This window comes from Fundulus heteroclitus, chromosome 17 (genome assembly GCF_011125445.2).
Source record: "Fundulus heteroclitus isolate FHET01 chromosome 17, MU-UCD_Fhet_4.1, whole genome shotgun sequence".
Classification (NCBI taxonomy): Eukaryota; Metazoa; Chordata; class Actinopteri; order Cyprinodontiformes; family Fundulidae; genus Fundulus; species Fundulus heteroclitus.
In genome coordinates this window covers 11,274,970-11,300,399 of record NC_046377.1, presented here as the reverse complement: position 1 = coordinate 11,300,399, position 25,430 = coordinate 11,274,970, and the positions used below count along the sequence as shown (strand labels likewise).

The 25,430-nt window shown below is 42.5% G+C and overlaps 1 protein-coding gene across 2 annotated transcripts; it reads right to left on the bottom strand.

Annotated features, from left to right (window-relative positions):
* Nucleotides 1–1,128: 1,128 nt before the first annotated feature.
* Nucleotides 1,129–25,104, bottom strand: zgc:113263 (TIN2_N and Myb_DNA-bind_4 domain-containing protein). 2 transcript variants are annotated; one of them, XM_036148953.1, is made up of 24 exons: nt 24,724–25,104; nt 22,506–22,708; nt 22,189–22,293; nt 21,971–22,066; nt 20,353–20,463; nt 18,795–18,918; nt 18,223–18,685; nt 18,006–18,073; nt 17,679–17,925; nt 17,414–17,592; nt 16,116–16,335; nt 15,874–16,022; nt 14,390–14,481; nt 13,165–13,322; nt 12,940–13,085; nt 11,019–11,274; nt 8,827–8,942; nt 8,503–8,740; nt 8,285–8,424; nt 7,944–8,193; nt 7,716–7,846; nt 2,132–2,381; nt 1,947–2,053; nt 1,129–1,859 (listed from the first exon to the last, which is right to left on the bottom strand). In XM_036148953.1, the coding sequence occupies exons 1-24, from the start codon at nt 24,761–24,763 to the stop codon at nt 1,852–1,854; spliced, it is 3,897 nt and encodes a 1,298-aa protein (XP_036004846.1). In that variant the 5' UTR covers nt 24,764–25,104; the 3' UTR covers nt 1,129–1,851. The 2 variants fall into 2 exon arrangements, with proteins under 2 accessions (XP_036004846.1, XP_036004847.1); XM_036148954.1 differs by lacking the exon at nt 24,724–25,104 and adding an exon at nt 24,054–24,668.
* Between the last annotated feature and the right edge of the window lie 326 nt (nt 25,105–25,430).

Below are 25,430 nucleotides of genomic sequence, written 5' to 3'. Positions count from 1 at the left end.
GAGCAAAGACAGAACAATCAAAAGGAGAAAGAACAGATTAATGAAAGGGAGACAAGGAAAGAAGGAAGAACAGGACACAAGGAAGGAAGGGAGACGAGAAAGGAAGGAAGGAGGGAAGGAAGCAAGGAAGGACGGGAGACAAAGAAAGAAGAAAGGAAGGAAAGATGGCAGAGAAGGGAAGAAGGATGACAGACAAGGAAGGGTGGGAGATGAGGATGGAAGGAAGGACAGGAGACAAGGAAGGAAATGCAGGAGAGAAGGAAGGAAGGGAGGAAGGAAGGATAGGAGACAAAGAAGGAAGGATGGGAGATGAGGAAGGAAAGAAGGACAGGAGACAAAGAAGGAAGGATGGGAGATGAGGAAGGAAAGAAGGACAGGAGACAAAGAAGGAAGGATGGGAGATAAGGAAGGAAAGGAGGACAGGAGAGAAGGAAGGAAGGGAGGAAGAAGAGGGAAGGACATGAGACAAATAAGGAAGGATGGGAGACAAGGAATGAAGGATGGGAGATAAGGAAGGAAAAAAGGACAGGAAAGAAGGAAGGAAGGGAGGAAGAAGAAGGAAGGACAGGATACAAAGAAGGAAAGATGGGAGACAAAGAAGGAAGGATGGGAGACAAGAAAGGAAGGATGGGAGATAAGGAAGGAAAGAAGGACAGGAGAGAAGGAAGGAATGGAGGAAGAAGAAGGAAGGAAGGAAGGAAGGAAGGAAGGAAGGAAGGAAGGAAGGAAGGAAGGAAGGAAGGAAGGAAGGAAGGAAGGAAGGACAGGAGACAAATGACAAAGGAAGGAAGGATGGGAGAGAAGGAGGAAAGGAAGGACAGAAGACAAGGAAAGGAAATAATTAAGGACAGGAGACAAGGAAAGAAGGATGGCAGACAATGATGCAAGGAAGCATGGGAGACAAGGAAGGAGGGAAGATAGGTTAATGGATGTGAACAAAGAGATGGATAAATAAACACAACAAAATAGTATATCAAAAAAGTGTGGAAATACAAACATTTGTCCTTACATATACTTACTTGGTACATGTTTAAAATCAAGTTTCATACTTTTCCTCATTGCATAGGAACCCTGAATAAATCCGGATCCATCTCTTTGAGAACAACTCGCACAATTAATCCCCAGTCAGGCAATTCATGTTTCTTTTTAATGAATATGAAAAAAACGTTTTGACACATTTTGTGGCACAAATGTACTGCAATAAGGTTTGGCGACACAAACTGTAAAACTATAAAATACATATATAAGTTAAATAAATAAAATTCTGGACAAAATTAACTCACACTGAGTACAGAACAAGAGACTTGAATGTTTTTTTCTTTCTTTTTTCTTCATTTTAAACACGTGGATTTCAAACCGTATAAACATGTGCCGGGGAATGTAACAGGGTGAGACGGGAGTTGAGATGAAAAAGCAAGTTTGTGGCAACAGTAAGGGCTGCTTTGTGTTTTTTTTTTGTTGTTGTTGTTGGTATTCTTTTACTCACATGTGCTTCATATCAGTCTCTTTAGTTTCAAGTAAAAATTAATCACTACAAAAACATGTTCTCGCGGATGAGCGCTGGGTCCGGCTTCCCTCGAGTCCTGAGCGCCTAGTGTCATGGCTCTGGTTTTTATTTATCACAAAACACTCAAGAGGAGGGACACACATACACACGCACGCGCACGCACACACACACACACACACAGGCGATTCCAGCCTGAACAAGGTCTGTATCTCTAAAGAATGTCGAAGTATTTAAAGTATGTACAGAGAGCTTTCCTGTGGTGGCGGTAAATATTTCAGCTTTACTGTCTCGGTTCATCCGGGTTCATCTCCAGCTGCTGCGTCATCGCCGTTAAGAGGCGGGTTTCAGGACTCTGCAACAGGCACAGACAATGTTAGTATAAAAAAAAAAAGCTGCGGCGTGTAAAGTAATGCTAAATAGCGACGGGCATCGACTGTACCTATGACTTCTGGTGTATCATCAGTCAGCGAATCAGAGTTCATCACATATTTGGTGCCGAATATCTGCACCAACTGCTCAAAGAACTTGCACTCCTGTTTGTCGCCTCTGAATACAAGAAAGAAAGCAATTATACGTGGTAAAAAACGCCAAAATCACGGAAGGTTTTCTAACTGAGCTTCTTACTGTCGCCCCTCCAGGAACTGTCTGAAGTTGGCCCTCAGCCTCTTCACCCTGGACTGACACTGTTCAGGAGAGCGCAGGTAGCCCTGGCTGGCCATGACCTGAGAGATCTGCTTGTAGATGCTTTTGTTCTTGTTGCCGCCCTTCAGGTTCTCCTGGATCTCGGCGCTGCCCCAGATTTCCAGCAGGGCCTCAGTCTCTCCGTCCCCCCAGGCCATCTTGGAGCTGTCAGCCAGCCAGTGGTTAGCTGAGACTATTGGGAAAGCAGATAAAAAAAAAATTAAAAAAAGACAATTTATCTAAGGAACCGTGTAGGCGGGTCATTTTCCTAATGAAATATGTAAAACTTTACTTGAAAAAGGGAATCAAATGGCATGTGAGTTTTCTACAAAACAGGAAAAAAAAACTGCCTTACACAAGCATTTATTGTTCTTGGACTTTTATTTCACGTGACAGACAAACAACACAGAGCATGACTGTGAAGTAGAAGAAAAGCATGTTTTTAACCTTTTTTCTTACACATTAAAAGCTGTAAAATGATGTTATGATCGGTCATGTCAGAACCACTTTTTGCTGGAGTTACGGTTGGAAATCTTTTGGCATTATACCTTTAAAATCAATTTTAAAGATAAACTAAAACAGATTTTAAAATAAATTTTATTATCAGATTTCTATTAACTGTAGCACTTTGAGATTTCTTGGAAATGTAAAGTGCATTACAAATAAAATCTATCATTATCTTTAGACAGAAAAATGTAAATCCTTCATGATTTGATTGAGAGTACGCATAAACAGCTATTTTAAAATATTGGCAAAAGTTCTTAATAGTTGTTTTTTATAAGGACTTTGACTGGATCATTCTAACATATGAAAATAATTTGATCCAAATCAAACCGTTGTAGCTCTGGCTGCCTGTTTAGGGCCGCGGTCCGGCTAAAAGGTGAACCTCTGCCCCAGTCGCCAGTCTTTTGCTACATCTAGCAGGTTTTCATCCAGGCTGCCCTGTATTTAGCACCACCCAACTCACCATCATATCATTGTCCTTTGTGAGGAAAAAAAAACACCATAATTCATAATGGGGATGGTTTGTTCAAGGTGATGTACAGTTTTAGTTTCCCACCATATATTGTGTTTTGCTTGAGGACAAAAAGGTCTCATTTTGGTTTTAGCGGATCAGAGCGCCTCCATCCACATGTTTGCTGCCTCTGCTACAAGGTTTGTGGCAAACGGCAAGCAATAAACAATGTTTTTTTTTTTCAGAATCAAAATGAAGATTATTGACAAGTGGTATTTTACATGTCTGAGAAACTTGCTTTGGTGAGAAGGTGCTACACACAGACAACAATACAGTTCACATAAGTAAATATAGAAGTATATAATGTGGAACAAACAAAACAAATGAAAGTTGTATAGGAATAATAAAAAAATAGAGGACGACTGTACAACTATTTGTATAGTATTCATGCACACACACACACACACACTGGGCCATATAGCAAAAATACTATAAAATATGCCAACTAGTAACAAATATGTGTAAAATACCAGGTTTGTGCATTATATAAATTTAATATGAAATATAGTCACATGTGCGGACACATTTGGACTATTTGCAGGGGGTGGGGGTCATTGGGGGACCCAAGCCTTGTTAATGAGTCTAGCTGCAGAAAGGAGGTTGTTTTTGTGGTGAGACGTTTTGGTCCTGATGCTCCGCAGCCTCCTGCAGGAGGCGCTCGTCTGAAACAGCTTGTGTCCAGGGTGGGAGGAGTCTGCTGCAATCTTTTCTGCTCGCCTCAGAGTCCTGGAGGAGAAGGAAGATCGCAGCCAATCACCTTCTCTGCAGCGCTGATGATACGCTGCAGCCTGCCCTCATCCCTGGAGGAGGCAGCAGCATAACAGATGGGGATGGAGGAGGTGAGGATGGAGGAGGTGATGGCGGCGTAGAAGTGCACCATCACTGTCTTTGGGAGGCTGGACTCCTTCAGCTGCTACAGAAACAACATCCTCTGCTGGCCTTCTCTGTGAGGGAGGTGATGTTCAGCTCCCACCTGAGGTCACGAGACATGATGGTGCCCAGGAAGTGAAAGGAGTCCATAGTGGAGCCTGGGGAGTCCCACAGGATGATGGTGGAGGCGTTGAAGCAGACTGGGACATGGCATGTCTCCAGTGAGGAGTTATAAATGTCTGTTAACACCGGAGAAAGCGGATCAGTCCTTCAGGGTGGATGGGGAGACACAGTCCGGCTCAGCTGCTTTGCTGGGTTTCTGCCTGATAAGCAGGGGGAGGGGATGGAGCTGGCCAACTGAGACGGGGAGGAGGAGGAGATGGTGGACGAGGGGAAGGGGGAGCCGGCGGCAGTAGAACTGGTTACGGAAAACAAGTCCACCTGCTTTGTTTTTTACTTTTTTTGGAATGACCATGACCTGGATGACTGAGAATCTTCACCAGCAAACTGGTTCAGCTCATTTGCCATAAGAGAGTCACTGATGGAGTTAATGTTTTGGGTTTCTAGTGGATGATCTGTCTTAACAAGACAGAAGTTTGCAGATAATTGGTCCTTTACCCTCTCTAAATACAGCCCTTTAGCTTCTAGCACCTCCTTGCTAAACTTGTATTTTAACAGCCCGCATCTGGCCCTGCTGTCCCCACTCCTAAACGTCTCCTCCTTTTTCCAACCATAGCTGTCTGAGTTTGGCTGTAAACCAGGGTTTGTCATCGTTATAACTCACCCTGGGTGCGTGACGGTATGCCGCTCTCCTCGCACAAGTTCTTGGACTTTCTACATCGTGGATTTCATGAGACAGACAAAAGTCACATCTAGGAAGTAAACCCATCCAGGTTGTCGGTGGCAGATTTGAAAACATCCCAGTCCAAGCAATCCAAACACACCTGAAGATCCTCCACAGCTTAGTGGTCCACTTCTTGGATGTCCTCACCACAGGCTTAGAGAGTTTTGGCCTGTGTGCAGGAACCAGATGGACCAGGACGTGATCATATTGTCCCAGAGCAGCGCAGGGGGGCAGCGTGATGAGGACTGCTTATTGTGGTGTAGCAGCGGTCTACACTGTCTGGACACTTTATAAACTGTCTGTATTTGAGGAGTTCTTGGCTGAGGTTTTCTTTGTTAATGTCCTGATGCATCTCGATAATCCAGGTAGAAAAAAAAAGTTGAGTTGGACAAAGTAATGCTGGGGTCCTGGAAACCGAATTGACACAAAAACAGGACAAAACAAAGCACACCTCCCACCGAGGCTGCGGCATCTTGTTTTCTTTAGCTATGTTCAATAGTTTCAACACATGTTGCACCTTTAAAATGCATACGTCTCTATAATCACGTGTTCAGATTTTAGTTTAAAACATAAGACACTAAAGTTCACTCTGAATTAACGACAGATATTTCTACAGTCACTTTATGTATGGACCCTGGAAAGACCAGAGACTGGAGGGAAGGTGTGAAGCGAAACAAGACCAAAAAAAGACCAAAAAAGGAAGGAAGGACACAAGGTTAGAAATTAGAAAGGAAGGACACAAGTATGGAAGGAAAGTAAGACACAAGTAAGCAAGCAAGAAATGAAGGACACAAAGGAGAAAGAAATGAGAAGAAAGGAGGATGCAAAGGATGGAAGTGAGGTTGGAAACATGGAAGGATGCAATGATGGAAAAAGAAGGAAGAAACAAAACAAACAAGTAATGCAGGACACAAGAAAGGAAAGAATAACAGAAGGAATGGGAAAGGAAAGGCTAGAAAGACATATAATAGAAAGGACAGAAAGATGGGGGGAGGAGGACACAAGGAAATTAATTAATATACCAAGAAGAAAGCTAGGTAGGACACAAGGAGGGAAGTTATCTAGTTTGGGCACAGAGAGGAAGTAAGGAACTTTTAGACCATGGCATAAGGAATAAAGTCTGAAAGTGCAAATATTTTCCCTATTTTTTTTCCATATTTCTTCAGAATGTGTAGCTATCCTTTAGTTGTCCTGTCAGCAGATAACCCACACAGATCAGCTGCTTTTCTGCTGAGATAAAATGACACACTGGTTTGCTCCATCTACCAAAAAGAGACTATAGGGGCAGCATCATGCTGTGGGGGTCCATTCGGTGGATTCTGTTCTTCTACCGATCTACACACTATCCTCGGACGTGTGTGTGAGCTCCACCTGCTTTATCTCTGCTCCGTGTTGCTACGGCTAAACCTTCATTCCTCTCCTTTTCCAGGGCAGACCTGCTCCACCTGTCCTCCGCTCTCCCCGCGGCTCACAATGTCCTCTGGAAACATCACAGTCCCTGGAGACTCCTGTCCGACCTCATCTGTCAACCTGTCCGTCGCCATAGCAAACAGGAAGGGGCTCAGAGCCTACAGCACGCCTCACCGCTGTCCTGCATCACGTCTCTGCTACTCCTGACTTCCTCGTACAACACCACAGCTCCTCTCTTGGCAGCCTGTCAGGCTCTTTCTCTAGATCTACAAACACACAAAGCAGCTTCTTCTGACCTCCTCTGCACTTCTCCATCAACATCCTCAAAGCTAATGCTGCATCTGTAGGGCTTTATCCTGGCATGAAACCACACTGCCGCTCTCAGAGGCTCACTTCTGACCCCGGTCATGCTGCCAGTACCCTTTCCCGTAGCTTCATTACGTGACTCATCTTTCGTGACTCATCTTCATTCCTCTGTAGTTACCACAACTCTCCTAGTGCCAGCACACCTCTCGCCTCCTCAGGCATCTTCTCAGATCCTAAGATCTCATTGAGCGGCCTAGTCAAAAGCTCTATTAAAAGTACATCATCAGAACCAAATGCCTTTCCACTCATCGTCCTCTTCAATGCCTTCCTTGCTTCCTCATTATTCGATGCTACTTCCTGATTCACAAGGGTCACTGCTTCGGCTCTTTGTTCTCCCTCGTTCATCAACTTTTCAAAGTACTCCTTCCGTCTTCCTAAGCTGCAGGACATCCTTCCCATCTCTGTCTCTCTGCCTGTATAAATCCTTCTCTCCCCCTCTTACTGTCGAACCATCTCTTTTAAATACTCAGGGGCGCCTCCAGGGGGTGGCACAGGGGTGGTCATGGCCCCCCCACTGGCCAGTGTCTATTGTAGTAGCGTCAGTTTAGCATTTCATCCTATCATGCACAGCCAGCAAGACAGAGGCTCTTCCTTGGCTTCTATCGCACTTTTATTCGTTTCTGCCAGTATCTACTTCCCTTAGTAACTGTTTTGTTTTCCAATAAATGAATAAATGTACACCTTATTCTTAATGTAATTACGCAATAAAAATGTATTGTTGTTCGACTTAAAATGTTAACTCTGCTATTATTAGGCTATGAACATTAGATCATTAGGAACATTAAAATTTCAGAAAACCATTACAAACCATAAGATATTAGTAGGCGTTTACTTAAGTCTTTCTGATTCTGCCTGTTTTCTACATGCAGCTTTACTACAACAGTAGAATAAAATCCTGAAATTACAGCTTTTAGTTTCAGTGCCACCCCAAGAGTTTAAGTGGCTCCATCTGGCCACCCCTATGAAATATTTCTGGAGGCGCCACTGTAAATACTACGCAGAAAAGAAAACGTCTTTTGTACCTTTCATTTGGTGCACTTCAGGAGCAAAGTCATCCGCGTCATCTAAAATGAACGGGTTGACAACAGAGTCGTCCACGTTCAGGTCCTTCCTGAAGATCTTGTCCATCTCATTGAAGAATTTGAATTCTCCCCTGGATATGAAGGAAAACATTATTTTAAATCCTTATCCATCCGACTAGCAAGCCGCCTAAATGATGAATGTGTTGCTACAGTTCCATCAGGACTCACTTTTCATGCACAAAGCTGTATTTAAGCCGCTTCATGCGGGTGTAGCACTGCTCGGTGGTCCTTATGAAGCCGTGGTTGCTCAGCTTCTCCGAGATGTACTCGAACACATGTCGGTTCTTCAGACAGCCCCTCAGGGTGAGCTGGACGCTGTCCTCGCCCCAGATCTCCAGGAGGGTGCGGGTCTCCAGGTCCGACCAGGGCGTCTTTCTGCTCATGTCTGTCAGGAGGTGGCTGGTCGAGGGCTGCTCGTCTAAAACACGGAGAAAAAAATAAAAAAAGACATTTGTTACTGGATGTGAAGAATTGTATATAACATAAGATTTCATTGCATTTATACGTACACATTGCAGAATCGTGGTCCATTAGGGGCTCTACGGTGGTATCGGCTGCAGGACCGTCTACATCTGCAAATGCTAAATCATTGCCGAGCACCGGGGCGAGAAGGTTGTAGTATCGAAACACTGCCGGCCGCCCTCCATTTCTGGAAAGTAGTTAAATTCCTTTAAAAAAAAAGGCGGGGAAACTAAAACTAATGATAAAAACAAAGTGATTTTTGTACCTCCGGCTGTTGCAGTATCGCCTGTAGGTCTTCTTCAGCCGTTTGATCCTAAGCTGGCACTGCTCCGCCGTCCTCAGGTAGCCGAGGGAGGCCAGCTTCTCGGATATGTCTGCGTAGACGTGGCCGTTACGCATGGAGGTCTTCAGGCTGTGCTGCACGTCGTCGGCGGCCCACACCTCGACGAGGGCGATCGTCTCCTCCTCCGACCACGGCGCGTTCACCTGCTCGTCTGCAACCCCTGCAGGCGGACACAGGCGGGGACATTTAAAGGCGCCGTGTTTTGTCCTGAAGCCAGGAGAGCGTGCAAACATTCGTGGACGGTACCTGGCTCAACCCCGGCTTGTTCGTCCCGCTCGTCATACTCATCGATGGTTATGGCCTCCTGTCCCAGGATTTGCTCCAGCTGGTGGTAAAACTTGTAATCTATGTTTCGTCCACTCCTAGAACGAGTGAAATGATGTAGTATTTAATCTCTTGGGGGAAAAAAAAAAGGATTCACACCTAGCCAAGAAAAATATGATTACTGGATTTTTCCAGGTCCAGATAAATTTGGAGAAAGAAAATGAGAATGTAGAAAATGTTGGTAATGACATAATTTTATTCCTAATCTACTCTGTTTTACCCTTCCTCCTTGTGTCCATCCTTGCTTTGTCTGCCTCTTTATCTCTCCGCATTTACTCCTTTTCCCTCCTTGTATCCGTCCTTTTTCTGTCCCTCTTCGCTACACTGCGGAGTTTTTCCACTTCCTGGGAACCATCATTTCCCAGGACCTAAAGTGGGAGCTGAACATCAAACTCCCTCACCAAGAAAGCCCAGCAGAGGATGTACTTCCTGCGGCAGCTGAAGAAATTCAACCTGCCAAGGACAATGATGGTGCAGTTCTACTCCTCCATCATCGAGTCCATCCTCACTTCCTCCATCACCATCTGGTACGCTGGTGCCACCGCTAAGGACAAGGGCAGACTGCAGCGTGTCATCAGGTCTGCAAAGAAGGTGGTTAGCTGCCATCTTTCTGTACGCCTCCAGGACTCAGAGGCATGCAGGGAAGATTGTGGCTGATCCCTCGCACCCCAATCATAGACTATTTCAGTCACTTCCCTCTGGCAAGAGGCTGCAGTCCATCAGGACCAGAACCTCACGCCACAAGAATAGTTTTTCCCATCTGCTACCGGCCTTATCAACAAGGCCCAGAGCCGCCCGTGACACCTGACACTGTCTCTCTCCCCCGTTCAGGACCTACAAGCTACACCAACGTAGCATCTCCAGACCTTCTGCGTTACATTAACGCACAGTAGGGCTGGACGATATAGAGAAAAAGCATATGGATAAAATAGAAATCACATTGATCGATATCGATTGTTATCACAAAAATTCAAAATATAAGTGCAGCCCTGGCCATTTTATGCTGTTGCTTGATGACATATTTTTAAATAAATGGATTAAAAGACAACCTTTTATTCAACCAACTTTTTACAAAAACTGTAAGAAAAAAAACAACAACAACACCTGCTCTCTGAACTCTCTGAAGGCCAATGGAGCTTTCATGTGTTTGTGATTGGTTGGGAGGATGCAATCACTGTAGTAATAACCTACATGATGGGCTAGAATGCACTATTCTTTTATTGAACTTTTTATTGACCCCTGTTTTTTATATTGAACCATACATCTATAGATTGATATTGAAATATCGCCCAGCCCTAATGCACAGTCTACCGTGTATATAACTATATATTCTGTATATATATATATCTATCTATATACATATATATATACATATAATATATATATCTATATATCTATATCTATATCTATATATATCTATATATATATCTATCTATCTATCTATCTATCTATCTATATATATATATATATATATATATATATATATATATATATATATATATATATATATATATATATATATATATATATATATATATATTGCACCATCAACACCAAGTCAAATTCCTTGTGTGTGCAAACCGACTTGGCAATAAACTTGATTCTGATTTCTTTATCCTTCCTTTCTCTTTTTTCCTTGTATACATCCTTCCTCGTTCCTCCTTGATACCTTCCTCTGTGCTCCTTGTTTTTTTATTTCTCTTTCCTCCCTGTATCCTTTTTACCTTTTCACTTTGTATGGCTCTTCTTTCCTCCTTGTATCCTTCCTTTCTTTCTTGTTCCATTTTCTTTCCGCCTTGTATCGTTCCTTTCTTTCTTGTACTAGTTTCTTTCCTCCTTGTATCCTACTCTTTCCTCCTTGTATCCCTCCTTCCTCTTTGTATCCTTACTTCCTCTTCCCTCCTTGTATCTCTCTTTTTGTTTCCCTCCTTCTGCCCCACCTCCATTTCTTTTTTCTTCATATGTGCTCTTTTTTCCCTCCCTTGTGTGTATTTTAAGTCCCTTCCTTTATTGTGCGTTCCCTGTTTTTCTCTCTCTGTATGTCCTTACTGCCAGTGTCAGGGATTTTTTTCTCCAGTTTCCAAGCCAACAGACAACAGAGAGAAAGGTCTCACTTCTTCCTGTCGTAGCACTGGCGGAAGTTGATCCTCAGCGACTTTACTTTGGAGCGGCACTGCTCTGAGGTCCTGGAGAAGCCGAGGTCGTGCATCCTCTCTGAGATATCGGCATAAATATGCCCGTTGTGGATGAAGCCCCTCAGAGCCCGCTGGACTTCCTCGTCACCCCAGATCTCGATAAGAGCCTGGGTCTCCTCGTCCGACCATATGGTGGATGCTGGTTTTTCTGCCGATACCCCCTGGGTCTCTCCATCTGAAGGAGACAGACGGTTCTGGTTTTAACACTGTGTGAACTGATGACTCCATGAAAGTAAAAACACACAAAATAATCCACCCGATATGAAGTTAAATGAATTATGTACACTTACAGTAATAATGTAACATTAAACTAAATAGCATTTTAACAAACTAACTGTAGCCAGGAGTCAAATAAAACAGTTTTTAGTGCAGTAGATGAACCAGTATGGCACAAGAAAAAGGATGTAATTTAATTGAGATAAACCTAATATACTTATAGAAGTAGAGAAAAACTAAACTCAGTTACCGTAACTAGATTAAATTATACAAATTTATATGTCAAGTCAATCAGCTTGCTTTCATACGGATTGTTCACACTGTAGTTCACTGATTTAACGCATGTAAGCCTGAGGAAATTACAGATTAATTTTATTCAGATAATTATTTTGCAGTTTGGAACAAAATTCTAAAAACAAAAACAGAAAATAGAAGAAAACTAAATCTGAAAAAAAAAACTCTAAAATGAATCAGGTTAAAATCAAAGTTAGTTTTGCAAACTATAAATCGTGGGTGTATGAAACAAAAACAAATGAATACGTCATAAGAAAAATAATTAGAATCTGCCAAAAGTAATAGTTACAAACAGAATTTTTTTGTTTTAGTATTCATCATTTTCAGATAGATCTGCATTAACTGTTAGAAAGTCAATGCAATCTGTTAAAAACGCTAATCTGAAACTTTATACAGCAATTTAATGCAAAGAAGAAAATCTGTAATTAAAAGAAATTAATTTTTACCTTCACAGATCTTTCTGTTGTGTTTTTTAAGTAACGAGTTAATAAACTATATAAATAACTTAATAAAGATATTTTGAGGAAAAAAAGACGAAAATGCAAACTCGTGAGATGTATTTTTATAACTTTTATACTTATAATAATTAAACAGATGATTTTTTCATTTCAAATCTTTTCACTCTTATTTGGTTAAAAACGGGATTTTTACATCTATGTGAATCCTTTCTTTAGTGTATGAATAACTTTAGCAAGCAAGACATTACATAATTAAACAGGAAATGAACAAAACAATTTCCTCAGACATATCTAAGTGTAAATCCTATTAAAATGTGAGCAATAAAAAGCCTTCTGACTTCTGGTACTTTGTGCTTTTAGATCCTCTTTTTCAAACCTCTGTTCATTCAGGGGTTAATTTACTAAAGACTTGCACATCTAAAAAAAGATTGCTAATTTGTCTAACCCACAAAAAACAATCTACAACTCTATGAATCGTCCTTCACGAAGAAAGATCTGCTCCTTAAACTGGCAAGCAAACAACATCCCACATGTAAATGAATGAGGCGCATTTGGAGGAAAATCAACACATATCTCTGAACATTTGGGTGAATAATTATTAGGAGTAAAAAGGGCCATATTGCAAAAAAGCCACCACTGTTCAAAGCACGCAGCTTAAAGCTATTAGCCTCCTGAAAAATGTTTTGTATTTCTGGCACTGCTGAACTTCTTTGGCAATGTGGCGGCAAATGATGTGCAAAATGCATAGCTGACAGCAAATGCAGCTCAAGCTTAGTGCCTCGGCGTCTTAAAGTCCAGCGCTGCAAAACTACAGAATGACACTGGAGGCTTATCTTTAGTTGACAGGACAGAATGGCTACGAGGCAGCGTACCTCTCTCTGTTCCCGAATCTCCATTGGAGTCTTCGGATATTTCAATAGAGTCTGTGACGATGGCGGACGATGTTGACGGCTGCTTTTCCAGAATCTGTTCCAGCAGATCGTAGAATTTGAAGTCGACTCGGTCCGTTCCAGACGAGCTATGGATATAAAACAAGCCCATGAGTGCATGCGATCAAACGAAATCAACACGATCAAATGCATTTTATCTGTTTCTACCTCATGTTTTCTTTACACTGGCGATAGGCGGTTTTCAGCCGCTTGATCCTGGTGTGGCACTGCTCCGGGGTGCGGGAGTAACCGTTGGCATTGAGCTTCTCCGACACCTCCGTAAAGATGTGCCCGTTGTGCGGGTAGCGCCTCAGGCCGTGCTGCATCTGAGTGTGAAGCAGGAAATATCTCAGGGAACTTTACTTTCAATGTGGCTTCAAGAAGCATCTGAACAAGACACGCAATTGGTTAAAAAAGTGTTTTTTGACGAATTAACCGCCTGACTTATACAGGACTGTCTCAGAAAATTAGAATATTGTGATAAAGTTCTTTATTTTCTGTAATGCAATTAAAAAACATGAAATGTCATACATTCTTGATTCATTACAAATCAACTGAAATATCGCAAGCCTTTTATTGTTTTAATATCGCTGATTATGGCGTACAGCTGAAGAAAACTCAAAAATCCTATCTCAAAATATTAGAATATTTCCTCAGACCAAGTAAAAAAAATAAATTATAACAGCAAAACAAAATCAAACATTTGAAAATGTCCATTAATGCACTCAGTACTTGGTTGGGAATCCTTTTGCACAGATTACTGCATCAATGCGGCGTGGCATGGAGGCAATCAGCCTGTGGCATTGCTGAGGTGTTATGGATGCCCAGGATGCTTCAATAGCGGCCTTTAGCTCATTTGCATTGTTGGCTCTGGTGTCTTTCAGCTTCTTCTTCACAATACCCCACAAATTCTCTATGGGGTTCAGGTCAGGGGAATTGGCAGGCCAATCAAGGACAGTAATGCCATGGTCAGTACACCAGTTACTGTGAGAATCTTATGTCGTCTCTTAACCACTACCATACTCGTGATTTAGTTTGCTGAACCAAGCTGAGTGTTTTTCAAGGCTCAGGAAACCCTGCAGTGTTTCAAGTTATTTAGACGATTCAAGTGATTAGTTGAATAGCCTACTAGTATACTTTTTCACGATATTCTAATATTTTGAGATAGGATATTAGGGTTTCTTCAGCTGTACGCCATAATCAGCGATATTAAAACAATAAAAGGCTTGCGATATTTCAGTTGATTTGTAATTAATCCAGAACGTATGACATTTCATGTTTTTTAATTGCATTACAGAAAAAAAAGAACTTTATCACAATATTCTAATTTTCTGAGACAGTCCTGTAATTAGGAGAATGAAACAGCAGTGCTGCCCAATAATCTTGACCCTACCTGTGGGTCACCCCAAACCTCCAGGAGGATGATGGTCTCCTTGTCGGACCACGGCACCTTCTTCCGGTCCTCCTGAACTCCCACGGCAGACTCTGGAGACACAAACCCGTGATAATAATTACCAACACACATTTTCACAGCTTCATCTCAGTCGGGGTCCACCGAGGTAACTTAGGAGTCCATTAGTCAACAGGGAGAAAGACTGCTCACAAGGGGAAAACATTCAGGATTGTTGACATTCTTCCCAGGAGTGGAAAGTCACAAGAAATTCAACAGAAAGGGAGAAATGCTGACTAGTGAGAACATTTCTGAAAACATTTCAAGAGGAACACACCGAGCTAATCTTGTTGGGAAAGGTTTAGTGGGAATCTTTGGATAATACCAAACTCAGCAACACAACTACTACTTAATAAAAATGTGTCTTTTCGACTCTTTTCTTAGCAAGAATCTGGATACAAAAGAAAAACCTAATACCAGTCAGTGTTGCACATAAAGTGTTAAATTTGACAACTTGAACGTTTAAAATAATCAAGGAAGACAGCTAGATGTTGTGACCACTTTTAGTTTTTTGACTCTGGAAATCAGAAAAATCCTGACAAAAGAGAAAAATGCCCCGGTGGTCCGAGGTTAAAGCTGCCGTGGAGGGCAGTCATTCATCTCTTCTCTGGGCTGTTCTGATGAAGGTGACCAGGCTTATCTAAGTCAGCAGATGCAAAAAAAAAAAAAAAGCAACAAAAACAATCCTGGGTTTGCCGACGGCCACCTGGATGGGGGAGGAGTGGAGGAGGCTGGAGTCAGTAGAAACCAGCATTAGCCATCTGTGAGAGGATAAAAAATGTGGAATCTGTGGCCTAGAGAAGACGAGAGAGCTGCAATAAATCTCAAACTCTGCTTTCTGTGTGACTGAAGTGCTGTGAAAAACACCTTTTCTTCTTCTAGATATCTTGTTTCCTCTATTTTTTTTATCAGGTCAAGCTCATTTTAACAGCAGACAACGATTAAGTTAGTAAATACAAAATGTAGTTTAAAAAAAGTTATAGCATTTATTAGAAGACAAAGTACTTAATTAAACTTCTGACGTCTCAGTTGCTGAAAAATTATCTCGACAGACTAACAATCTGTTTTTTAAATTAGCAGATGAGGTGGATTTATAAAGCTTAGGACTTCTTAGGTTGTTAGCTTTCACCACTCAAGAGGGTGTACTTACTGTACATTTCACAATAAGCTCAGGGTGATATGACAACTTTCTACAACACATAAGACCTCACAAAGGTTAAGCCCAAAAAAGTGAAGCAACATCCAACCTAACAGTTCAAAAAAGAGGAAAGATTCCCTTGATTACAAGTGAAGATTACCATTATCTGATTAATCAAGCACAGTTGCAGATTTAATTTAATGACAGGACAAATTGGGGCAGAGGAGTGCTTCTTTTGCACATTTACTTTACTATTTTTATTCTAAAGCGATAATTAAAAACATTTTACCAATGCTATGGTGACTGTAGGAAGGAAAGTCGCTGTCGTCATCCTTCATGGACATGTCCTCCAGATGCATCACCGACTGGAAATCCTTCACTAAAATCCTTCCAAGCTCGTTGTAAAACTTGCACTGGACTTGCTCGTGTCCTTTCAAACTACAAAATATTAACAGAAGAGAGGCACATTAAGGCATTATGAAGCATAGCAAACATTTTTCATTTACCGCCTCCCGGTGTGAGCATACGTACTTGTTTTGGTAGCACTGCCTGAAGCTGGATTTGAGTCTCTTCAGCCTCGTCTGGCATTGCTCCGGCGTGCGGGAAAAGCCCAAAGTGGCCATCTTGCTGGATATGATGGAGAAAATGTGTCCGGTACGGTTCCCTCTCAGCTCCTGCTGCATTTTGTCGGCGCTCCATATGTTGATGAGGGCCAAAGTCTCCATGTCTGTCCACGGCACACTTCGAGTCCCTGCGGTAACAAAAGCAATCACGATAAAACTATTGTCTAATTTATGCCGTTCTAATATAACCTGCGCCAGACACTTTAAATCTCTGCTAGAGGAAATTTCTCTCTTTCAAAGTTGTATTATTACAACATTAACTTCACAAAAGAGGGTCATATGGTACGATCTATGGTAAAATGGCTGAAAAGGTGCAGGAGAGCCTTGTGACTTTGTGCTTTTGAGATTTCCTCCTAAAATCAACAATCACATCTTTGGCCTTGTGAGCGTTCAGCAGGAGGTAAGACTCCTCACACCATTGAACGAGGTCAGCGGTCACTGGACCGAGGCTGCTTTCACTGCAGGAGACTAACAACAGAATGACCCGCATACTTTATTATAAACCTGACACGTGTTAGTATACAGATTAAAAAGCAAAGGTGACCCAGTGGAAGTTTATTTCAGATCTGAGTGACAACTATTTACTCTCACTCTCTGTGTTCTGTTGAATAAAAAAAATCCAACCTTAGATCAAACTGGTTGAAGGAGGCTTTTGATTAAATATGCGGTTGAGTTGTATGCATGTGTGCAGCAACGCCCTACGTGCCCACATGTGCCACTTGCAACTTTTTTATGCATAGTCCCTTCACAACCATAGCCTTCAAAGTTTTGGGGATTTTGTGTGACCACAAAGTGGATTTTATTCTTAACCCTATTCAAAAATAAAAAAAATCAGAAACAGGAGTTGATTTGTGTCTTTTGAGTTGTGGCTGCACCAGCTTTGCAAATCCAGAGACATTTTTGCCCATTCCTAACAAAATACCTCAGCTAGACAGGATGGGGAGCATCAATCTAACCCCATTCACCTACCCAGCAACTCTGATCCCCATCCCTGAATTTGCTGAAGAAAAGCCTCCCAGAAGCATGATCAGGGTGATGCCGTCTCATCTGACCAGTTATTTCTCTTTTATAAAGGCTGGATTTGTCTGTTGCCCAGTACTTTAAGAGAAGGATAAAGCTTTGCACTTCAAATTAAATAAACTAAGCAGATACACAGCTGAAATAGAGGTTACAATGAATTATTAATCATATGAATGCAAGTTGTACCGATTTCCAGCTGGCCAGTGTGTCCAATGAACTGCAAGTCCTCCTCCCCGTCTTGGGTCTCGTCGTCGTCCATGACCTCCTCGACGTCGTAGGTTATCTCAGGAAGAGACGAGCCGGAGGAAGAGCCAATGATCTGCTCAAGCTTTGAATAAAATTTATGGTCTGGCCTCGAGTTCCCTCTGATGGCAGAGTAAGAACGGGCATTTTTAATACTGGTTCCTTACGTTTTCTCCAACACTTCAAATATGAAAGGAGGAGGGTTTACTTGAGGCTCTGGCGGAAGCACTTCTTCAGCCGCTTGATCCTCGTCTGGCACTGCTCCACGGTTCTCATGTAGCCCCTCTCGGCCATCTTCTGCGCGATCTGAGTGAATATGTGGCGGTTTTTTAAGCAGCCCTTCAAGGCCTGCTGCACCGAATCCTTCCCCCAGATGTCGAGCAGATGGAGCGTCTCTTCATCTGACCAGGGGACCTTGGAGTCCATCAGGACTGGGAAAGCACGTTCCTGAGAGTCTAAAATCCGACACGCATAAGGCTGGTAAACAGCGGAGTTAATAAAAGGTGTGAACTCGGTGTACGTAAATGGCACAAACCTGTATATTCTCCCCATATGGAGATCAGGGGAGATTCACCTGAATTCTCATCGTCCACCGAGGAGTTTCTGCAAAGGTTAGAATTATTTTTTAGATATTTAACTAGAGAAGTTTCTCTCCTTTTTTTTGGCCAATTTTTAAAGTATGAATAGAAAGTCACCAAGTATTTATAGCCGATGTAGAGTTTTATTTAAGATTATAGCTAATACTATCTTACTGAATGGCTGAAGCCTCTGCATTTTGCTTCCTGGGAACGTCCGCCCCTCCACTCAGCTTCCTCTTCCGTCCGCCCTGAGAGCCCAGTAAGCTGTGGGTGCTCTCGCTGGCCTCTGACTCCGAGTCTGCTCCCTCGTTGGAAATAGTGAGGTCAATGGTCTCGCTGCACGGCCGCGAGGAGCCCTGCGCTTTCCATTCCTGAGGAAGGTTCATGTTCCTGACCTGCAGCTGCCAAGCCCCAGACTCCCGTTCCTCCCTCAGTTTCTGTCTCAGCGTGTCAGAGACCCTCGAGCTCGGCTTCTCCAAGCTGTTGGTGTTGCTGATAGGAGCGCCAAGATGTACCGGAGGGGTTGAGGGTTTGGGTGGAGCAGGAGACTGAGAGGTGGCGGGGAGAACAGGCCTGGTCCCGGGAGGCAGTGAGAGGGAGGAGAGAATGCAGTCATCCATCGGTAATAGCCTTGGATCTGCAGGGTGATCAAAATGGGTGAATTAGAAAGAAGAGGCGATGGTTTCCGATATGACCGTGGTTTGGTTGCATTTTAGAGTTTCACGTTGGTACAAATGAAATCATACCCTTCTCTTCAAAATGACCAAGGTTCCTGTGGTGGTCAAGTAAACCCTTCATGTCCTCTGGTGGGAAAAATGATCGTAAACAGTCGTCAAGAAATGACGGAGCGTCTGTCAGCAAGGCTGCCAACTGAGAAGAGAGAACGGTCAGGACATTTATTAAGTAAGTCGTTATTTTTTATTTTTTTTTATTCCCAAAAGACCAATCCTGCTATTGGGCCCCGTTCACACCGGATAAGACTGCTTTTATAGCTTCTAGGCTGTCCAAGACATCCAAAAGTCACTGGATTTTAGAAGACAACCAGAATACTGTCCTGACCATCACATCTGCACGAGGATGCTTCCTTACAACCTGCAGAATTTCCCTACTATATCAGAGGTTTCTGCATCTCCACCATCAGTCTGAGCCTTACCATAAACGTCAGGGTTTTCTAACATTTATTAGCATAATCAGAGAGTTTATTTTATACTAAGTGAAGCATAGCGCCAATTTGGTAAATAGCACAATTTTAATTTGGAGGGGAGATCTGTACGTGTATCTCAGCGAGCGCAGTAAGAAGGAACGATGCACACAGGATACAAGATGTTTTTGTCTTTTAAGATGGTAATCAGTTCAAGCCAGTGTTTGTTTTTAATAACCACATTGTAATCATTGTGAAATTCCATTAAAACCCCAATGAGGAACCATCATCGCTACGTTTTCTATTTGAACTTTAATCTGGAAAACACCGCATTGTTCTTTAGTCATCTGTTATCCTGTGTATATGTGCAATTTGGAGAAGTGCGTGAGCTACTTCACAGGTAGGAATCTCAATCCTCCGGGAAGCTGCTCGACTGATCTGGACTTGATTAGGTTGGCTTGAGGTGATGGCAATTCAAGATTATTTTACGTTTTATTTCAACACACCTGTGACATGCGAAGCCCCGTGTCATGAAAAAGCATGTTGCTACCATAATGAACCATCATGATCTCAGCACAGAAATATGTGCATGATCACGACAAATGGACTAAATTGTTGTTGTGCTTGAGAACCCATACAAAACCGTGCAGAGTTTTAACGTTGCGTTGTCGTCTTAGTCCGGTGTGAAGCGGGGATTAGATAAGGTCGACTTAGACACACTTGGTATTGTTCAAATGAAATTAAACGATGAGCATTTCATTAAACGTTAAACAACCTAAATAACAAAATCAGTAAAAATCAATGTTACTTATTTCATGCTGTGATTTCCTATGTTGTGTTGATTAACAGGCTTTGTAGTTGAGACTTTCTCTAGAGATTCTCTTCTAAACAGAAGGATTATGAAGACGCGTCTACTGGGACCCTGGCTGATCTGCTCTCTGTTAAGCATCCTCCTCCCATCACACCTGAGCCCTCACTACCAACCATATGACACAACTGGGCCCTTTGAGCAGTCACAATTTGGAATAACGGAGGAACAAAAACATGCGCTATAATTGAGTTTGGACCCTTCATATGTAGAAATCCAATTTAAGTTTAAGCCAAGGTTCGGCCTGGAACGGCTTAAAAATGTTTTCCATGCTTGAACTGAAACAACAACACACCTGTGTGAAGTCTGGAACAGGCATTAGCTCATCCAGTCTTGATATAAACTCCCACACCAGCATCTCCAGGGCCGCGTCATACTTTGGGCCGAAATACACGGGGAAGATTTCCTGCAACAGATAAGTGTGTCAAGTCAACAGAGGGATCCATTTCTGAAAATGGCTAACACAACTGCTGAGTGGAGTTTTTTTTTTTTATTTTTGATGACCGTACAGTTTGACTGAGCTCCAACCAGTACTAGAACAGGGATAATTACTTATGCCATTTAAATATTGTTTTTAAATTAAATAATCCAAGTTACATTTGTTGGAAGCATCAGTTTCCTCTGCATATTGTTCAACTTACAGTGGAAAGGTATTAGTATTGTTTAGTAGAGCGTAATCTGACAAACTATTCCCAACAGTAAGAAACCAGGATGACGCTGCAGGGTGTCGGACAAATTGGATGCAAACACAGATGTAAATTGTTTAAGAAAATTAAAAACGGCACCCGATACTTTGCGCGGGAGTACCTGGTATTTTCTGCTACAGCCTTTTATATACACAGAAGCAGCTGGTGAAGATACTCACATAATTCTGGTCTGCCTGCCTCTGAATCTACTAAAGCCTTTTTAATTCAGCAGCAAACAATAAAATGCATCATCAGTGGTTTTAAGCAGTCCAATGAAACCACAAAAAATTATTTAATAAACTGCAGAACAGAGCATCAGTGGAGGACATGACCTTAGCTCTTCGTGTGAATGTAATGCTAAATGATGGATGCGACGCACTGGTAGAGAACATCAGCAGCGAAGAATCAGGAGGAAAAACCTTTAACCTTTAGTTTTGCATCATTCACACATGCTGTTTTTCTAAATTAAACTATAGATATAAGCATAGGAATATTTGCAAGTTAAACGTTACACCCATTAATCAAGCATAGCAATAATCAACACCCAATATCGTCATCAACGCCTAATCTTTAATATTGCATGGATATTACTGTGAGGCTTCAGTAGTCTTGTGCTCTGGGTTAAAAATGTGGCCCTAGCACCGTATAAATTGTTGAGGAATGCACAGTGCATGTTAAAGCATGGTCCTAAAGACAGCTGCAGAAGCAGTGAAGCAGTCAACTGTACTTGCAAGAAGTCTGGTTGGTTTAGTCAAGATTCTGCTAGTAAACTATGCATTTTGCTCAACTACATCCAAAACCTTGTTAGCTTAAATTCCAGCTTTATTACCCTGGATCTCTGCTAATTCCCTAAGAAGGTTTCCAACTGGAAATGAGTTGTGACATTTTGCAACCCTGATGAGCCATTTTAAAACAGGTCAGCCTGGAACCTCAGCAAACTGCCTATGTGTTGAGTCAGACAAACCTTTTAAAAAAAAAAAACGAAAAAGCTGTGACCATTTCAGGTAATGTGTCGTCATGCCGAAGCAACATATGGAGGCTAACCTGCATAGATTCCAGTTGGAACAAAATACAAGCGAGTTAAGCTCTATATAATCACTTTATTATCATAGACCATGTAACACTGACTGAAGGACATTTTTACTGTTAGAACCTTAATATAGCATTAATTTAGAGAAAAAAAAGTACTTTTACAAACAAACAAGTAAACAAAGCGGGAGGTCTTACTTGGAAAAAATATTTTCTCTCAGAGGGATCCTCGAGTAGCGAGTGCACCAGCTCAACAAAGTTGACCTCGGACTCCTCCACCTGGTTTATAGTTACCTTAAAAACAGACACCTCAAACGTATCATCCAGTTTTAAAAATGCAGATGTGACTCAACCGTAAGGAGGACTAGCAACACCAGCAGAAGCAGTCGTTTTCCCCAAGCGCCTGGTTTACTCACATGGTGATCCTTGGCTGTGCTGACAGGAGCTTTTATTCTGTCCAGATGCGGCTGAATGGTCTGCATGTCCACTGGGTGATCTCCCCGACAGAGCTCCAGGACCAACTAGTTACAAAAGGTAGTCACAGAGGAGATAATTACCTTTTATAAAAGGCTATTGCAGAGAATAAGCACATATACACGTATGGGTGGTTATGTTTAATCTTACAGATACAGTATAAAGTATCAAGTCGATGCTGATTATGTCCTTTATGAGAAACGTCAACCACATGAACAAGGTATTCATTACGCTTCATGGAGCAGTAAACACAACTGACCCTGGCCCTGAGGCCCAGGATGAGCTGAGCCCTCTGACTGTAGCTCATCAGCTCTGGGACCAGCTCCGTCACCATGGTAACAAACTCTTCCAGCATCCCATAGTGATCCACGAGTCCCCGCTGTACCACTTGCCACACTGCAGCCGACAGGAGCTGCAAGGGCGGGGCCAGGAGCCGCAGATAACGGGCTGGGAGATCATTACCTGGAGAGAAATATGAAAACGGAAACGTGCGCCTCAAAAAAAAAAGCAACGACTTGAGAAGAATCTCTGCAAATAAGGCTGGAGATGCTTAATGTTGGGATCTGGGAGCACATAAAAGCACCTGGTGGAGGAAAAAAAAACATTTGACCTTTGCAATAAAACAATTGTTACGTGTTAGTGTGTATTTCATTTCATGGGATAAATAATCACATTGTGATTTGTGGTTCCTGGCCCAAATTGTGTTGCCTTTTTTAAAAGCGGCTTTTGACCAATAATATTATTTGTTTCAAAACTAAAAAAATAAAAATAAACACATCTCAAGACAAACTCCGACACCAGTAGTGGATTTACACTGACATACAAAAGTAGTCCTATCCAATGAGCTTGTCCACTTATAGGGTTTATGTGTAGGACCAACACACATTTAGCCCATCGCACCATTTTGTAACATTTCTTTTTTTTGCAACTGCCAATCTGGAAATGACAATATAGGCTGCCATATATGCCATTTTTCCTCTTTCCTCCCTTTCTTCGTCTGCACTTCCTAGACTCTGTGACCTTTAGCATTGTGGTCAATGTCACTTGTGTCCAATGTGAGCATCTGCTGCTGTGAGACCTTGTCCAACTGGCTAAATATTACATCAGCATGAAAAATGCAAGTCCGTAGCACGCGGAATATAAAAGCCAGCCATCATTGCTCTCCAAGCAGTTCTTTGCTGTATGAATGTTGCACATGCTGATATATTCGCAGCATATCATGCAGCAAACAATGTCCAAAGTGAAATATAGTGATGGCAGCATCATGCTGTGGGGGCGACAAAGAAAGCAGATCAGAGTGGATGAAGAGATGAATGTAGCAATCCTAGAATACATGCATGCATACGAGATCAAAGCACATTGTTGTCTTAGGATAGCCAGAGCTAAATCCAAACTGTGTGTGTTAAAAATGGCTAAAGCCTGCAAAACACTTGAAACTGGGGCAGAGGTTCACCTGGCAGCAGGACAACGTCCCAGAACAGCCAGAGCTACGATGGAAAGCATGAGATTAAAGCGTGCTCAGGTGTTGGAGTGGCCCAGTCAAAGTCCAGACCTAAATCCTATTGAGAATCTGGGGCGAGACTGAAAATAGCTTTTCACAGAGGCTCTCCATCTTAAACCTGTGGGCATGTAAAGCTAGCAGACAACCCTCCCCTCTCTCCAGAAGGACTTGAAGCTGCGGCTGCAATGAAAGATGCTTCTACAAAGTAACAACTCAGAGGCGGCTGGATACAAAAAAAAAAAAATGCACATCGCACGTTTCCGATCTTTAATTGGGAAATCATTTTCAAAGCGTGCGTCTATTTACCTTCCACTCGACAACCACGCACTGCCCTGTCCCGGCAGATCTAAAACGGCGTCCCAATAAAACGCACAGACACGTGAGACTGGCGATACAAAGAAAATGGAAAAGTTCAAGGAGCCACGGGAGCCGACGAGATGCACCCACTCAGGATCTGCTCCTCCGCCTGAAAGCTGGCGGCGAGAGCAGAGCGCGCCATGCATTAAGTGGAGTCAGAGCGCAGAATTACTGCGTAAAATAATAACATGACAGCGTCCATCACAATAAAACTCCTCCGACTGTTGTGCTGTGGGCTTTTTGAGGCTGCTGGGTATTTTGGCACAAGGAACAAGGCAGAGAGAGAGAGAGGAAGAAAAAAAAAAAGAAGCACCGAATAGTGATCCGCTAGGAAAGCTGCATATGGCACACGGATATTCAGCCGAACGGATGCATGCCCCGAGGAGGGGTGGGAATAAAACAGCATTCACCTCCCATCACTATCAATAAACACCGAGTAGTAAATTCACCACAAGCAGGAAAAAAAAAAGACAGCGAGGAGAACAAAAGCCGCTATTTACTCCATCCGTGTGGATCTCGCAGAAAGCCCACAGACGCGAGCGCCAGGAAGAGAGAGAAAAAACGGGAATAACAACAAAACAGTGAAGATGTGGATTACTGTTGATGAGGATGCACGCACCTCGGCTGTTTCCACTTTCTGCTCCGCGTTTTATTTCCATTTAGCAGCTGACCGAGCGGGGGGAAAAATGCACGGCCCTGGATCTCGCCCTCGGGTTGTGGTTGCTACAGAAAATGAACAGGGGGGGGGGAGAGAAAAAACACAGAGAGAGCTAGCCTTATAAAATAGCTTTATAAATAAATCCTAATTTTTTGGTAAGTGTGTCAACCATTTGCGATCGACAACCCATGAAAAGGATGTGCGGTTTTGCTGGACGCATGAAAAACCCTCCCGAATTTCGCCTTGGACTCGGATTAAGAGCAGAACAATGGTTCCTGGTCCCATCCGCCTCAGTCCAGATCATGGCAAACCCTCTTTCCTGGTTGGTTGACGAAGACCGGATCGACCACGCAATTCCGCCCCTCTAACACTAGAGGGCGCCAAGGGCTCTCTGCTCGGTTGCTTTTACTGGTTAATTTTAAATACAAGGGATAAATAGAAGAAAGCGGATGTGTGAACAAAATAACTGAATTTGTTAAAAAAAATACATATGTAAAACAACTAATATTCAAAAGTCCATAGCTGTATTTATAACGGGAATAAAACATCCTTGTTTTGCATTCTGTTAATAAGTAAATTATTGTTACTGTGTGTCAACAAAATTAAAATCAGAATAATTGCCAGGTGTGTGTACACACACAAGAAATTGACTTGGAACTGTACAGAAC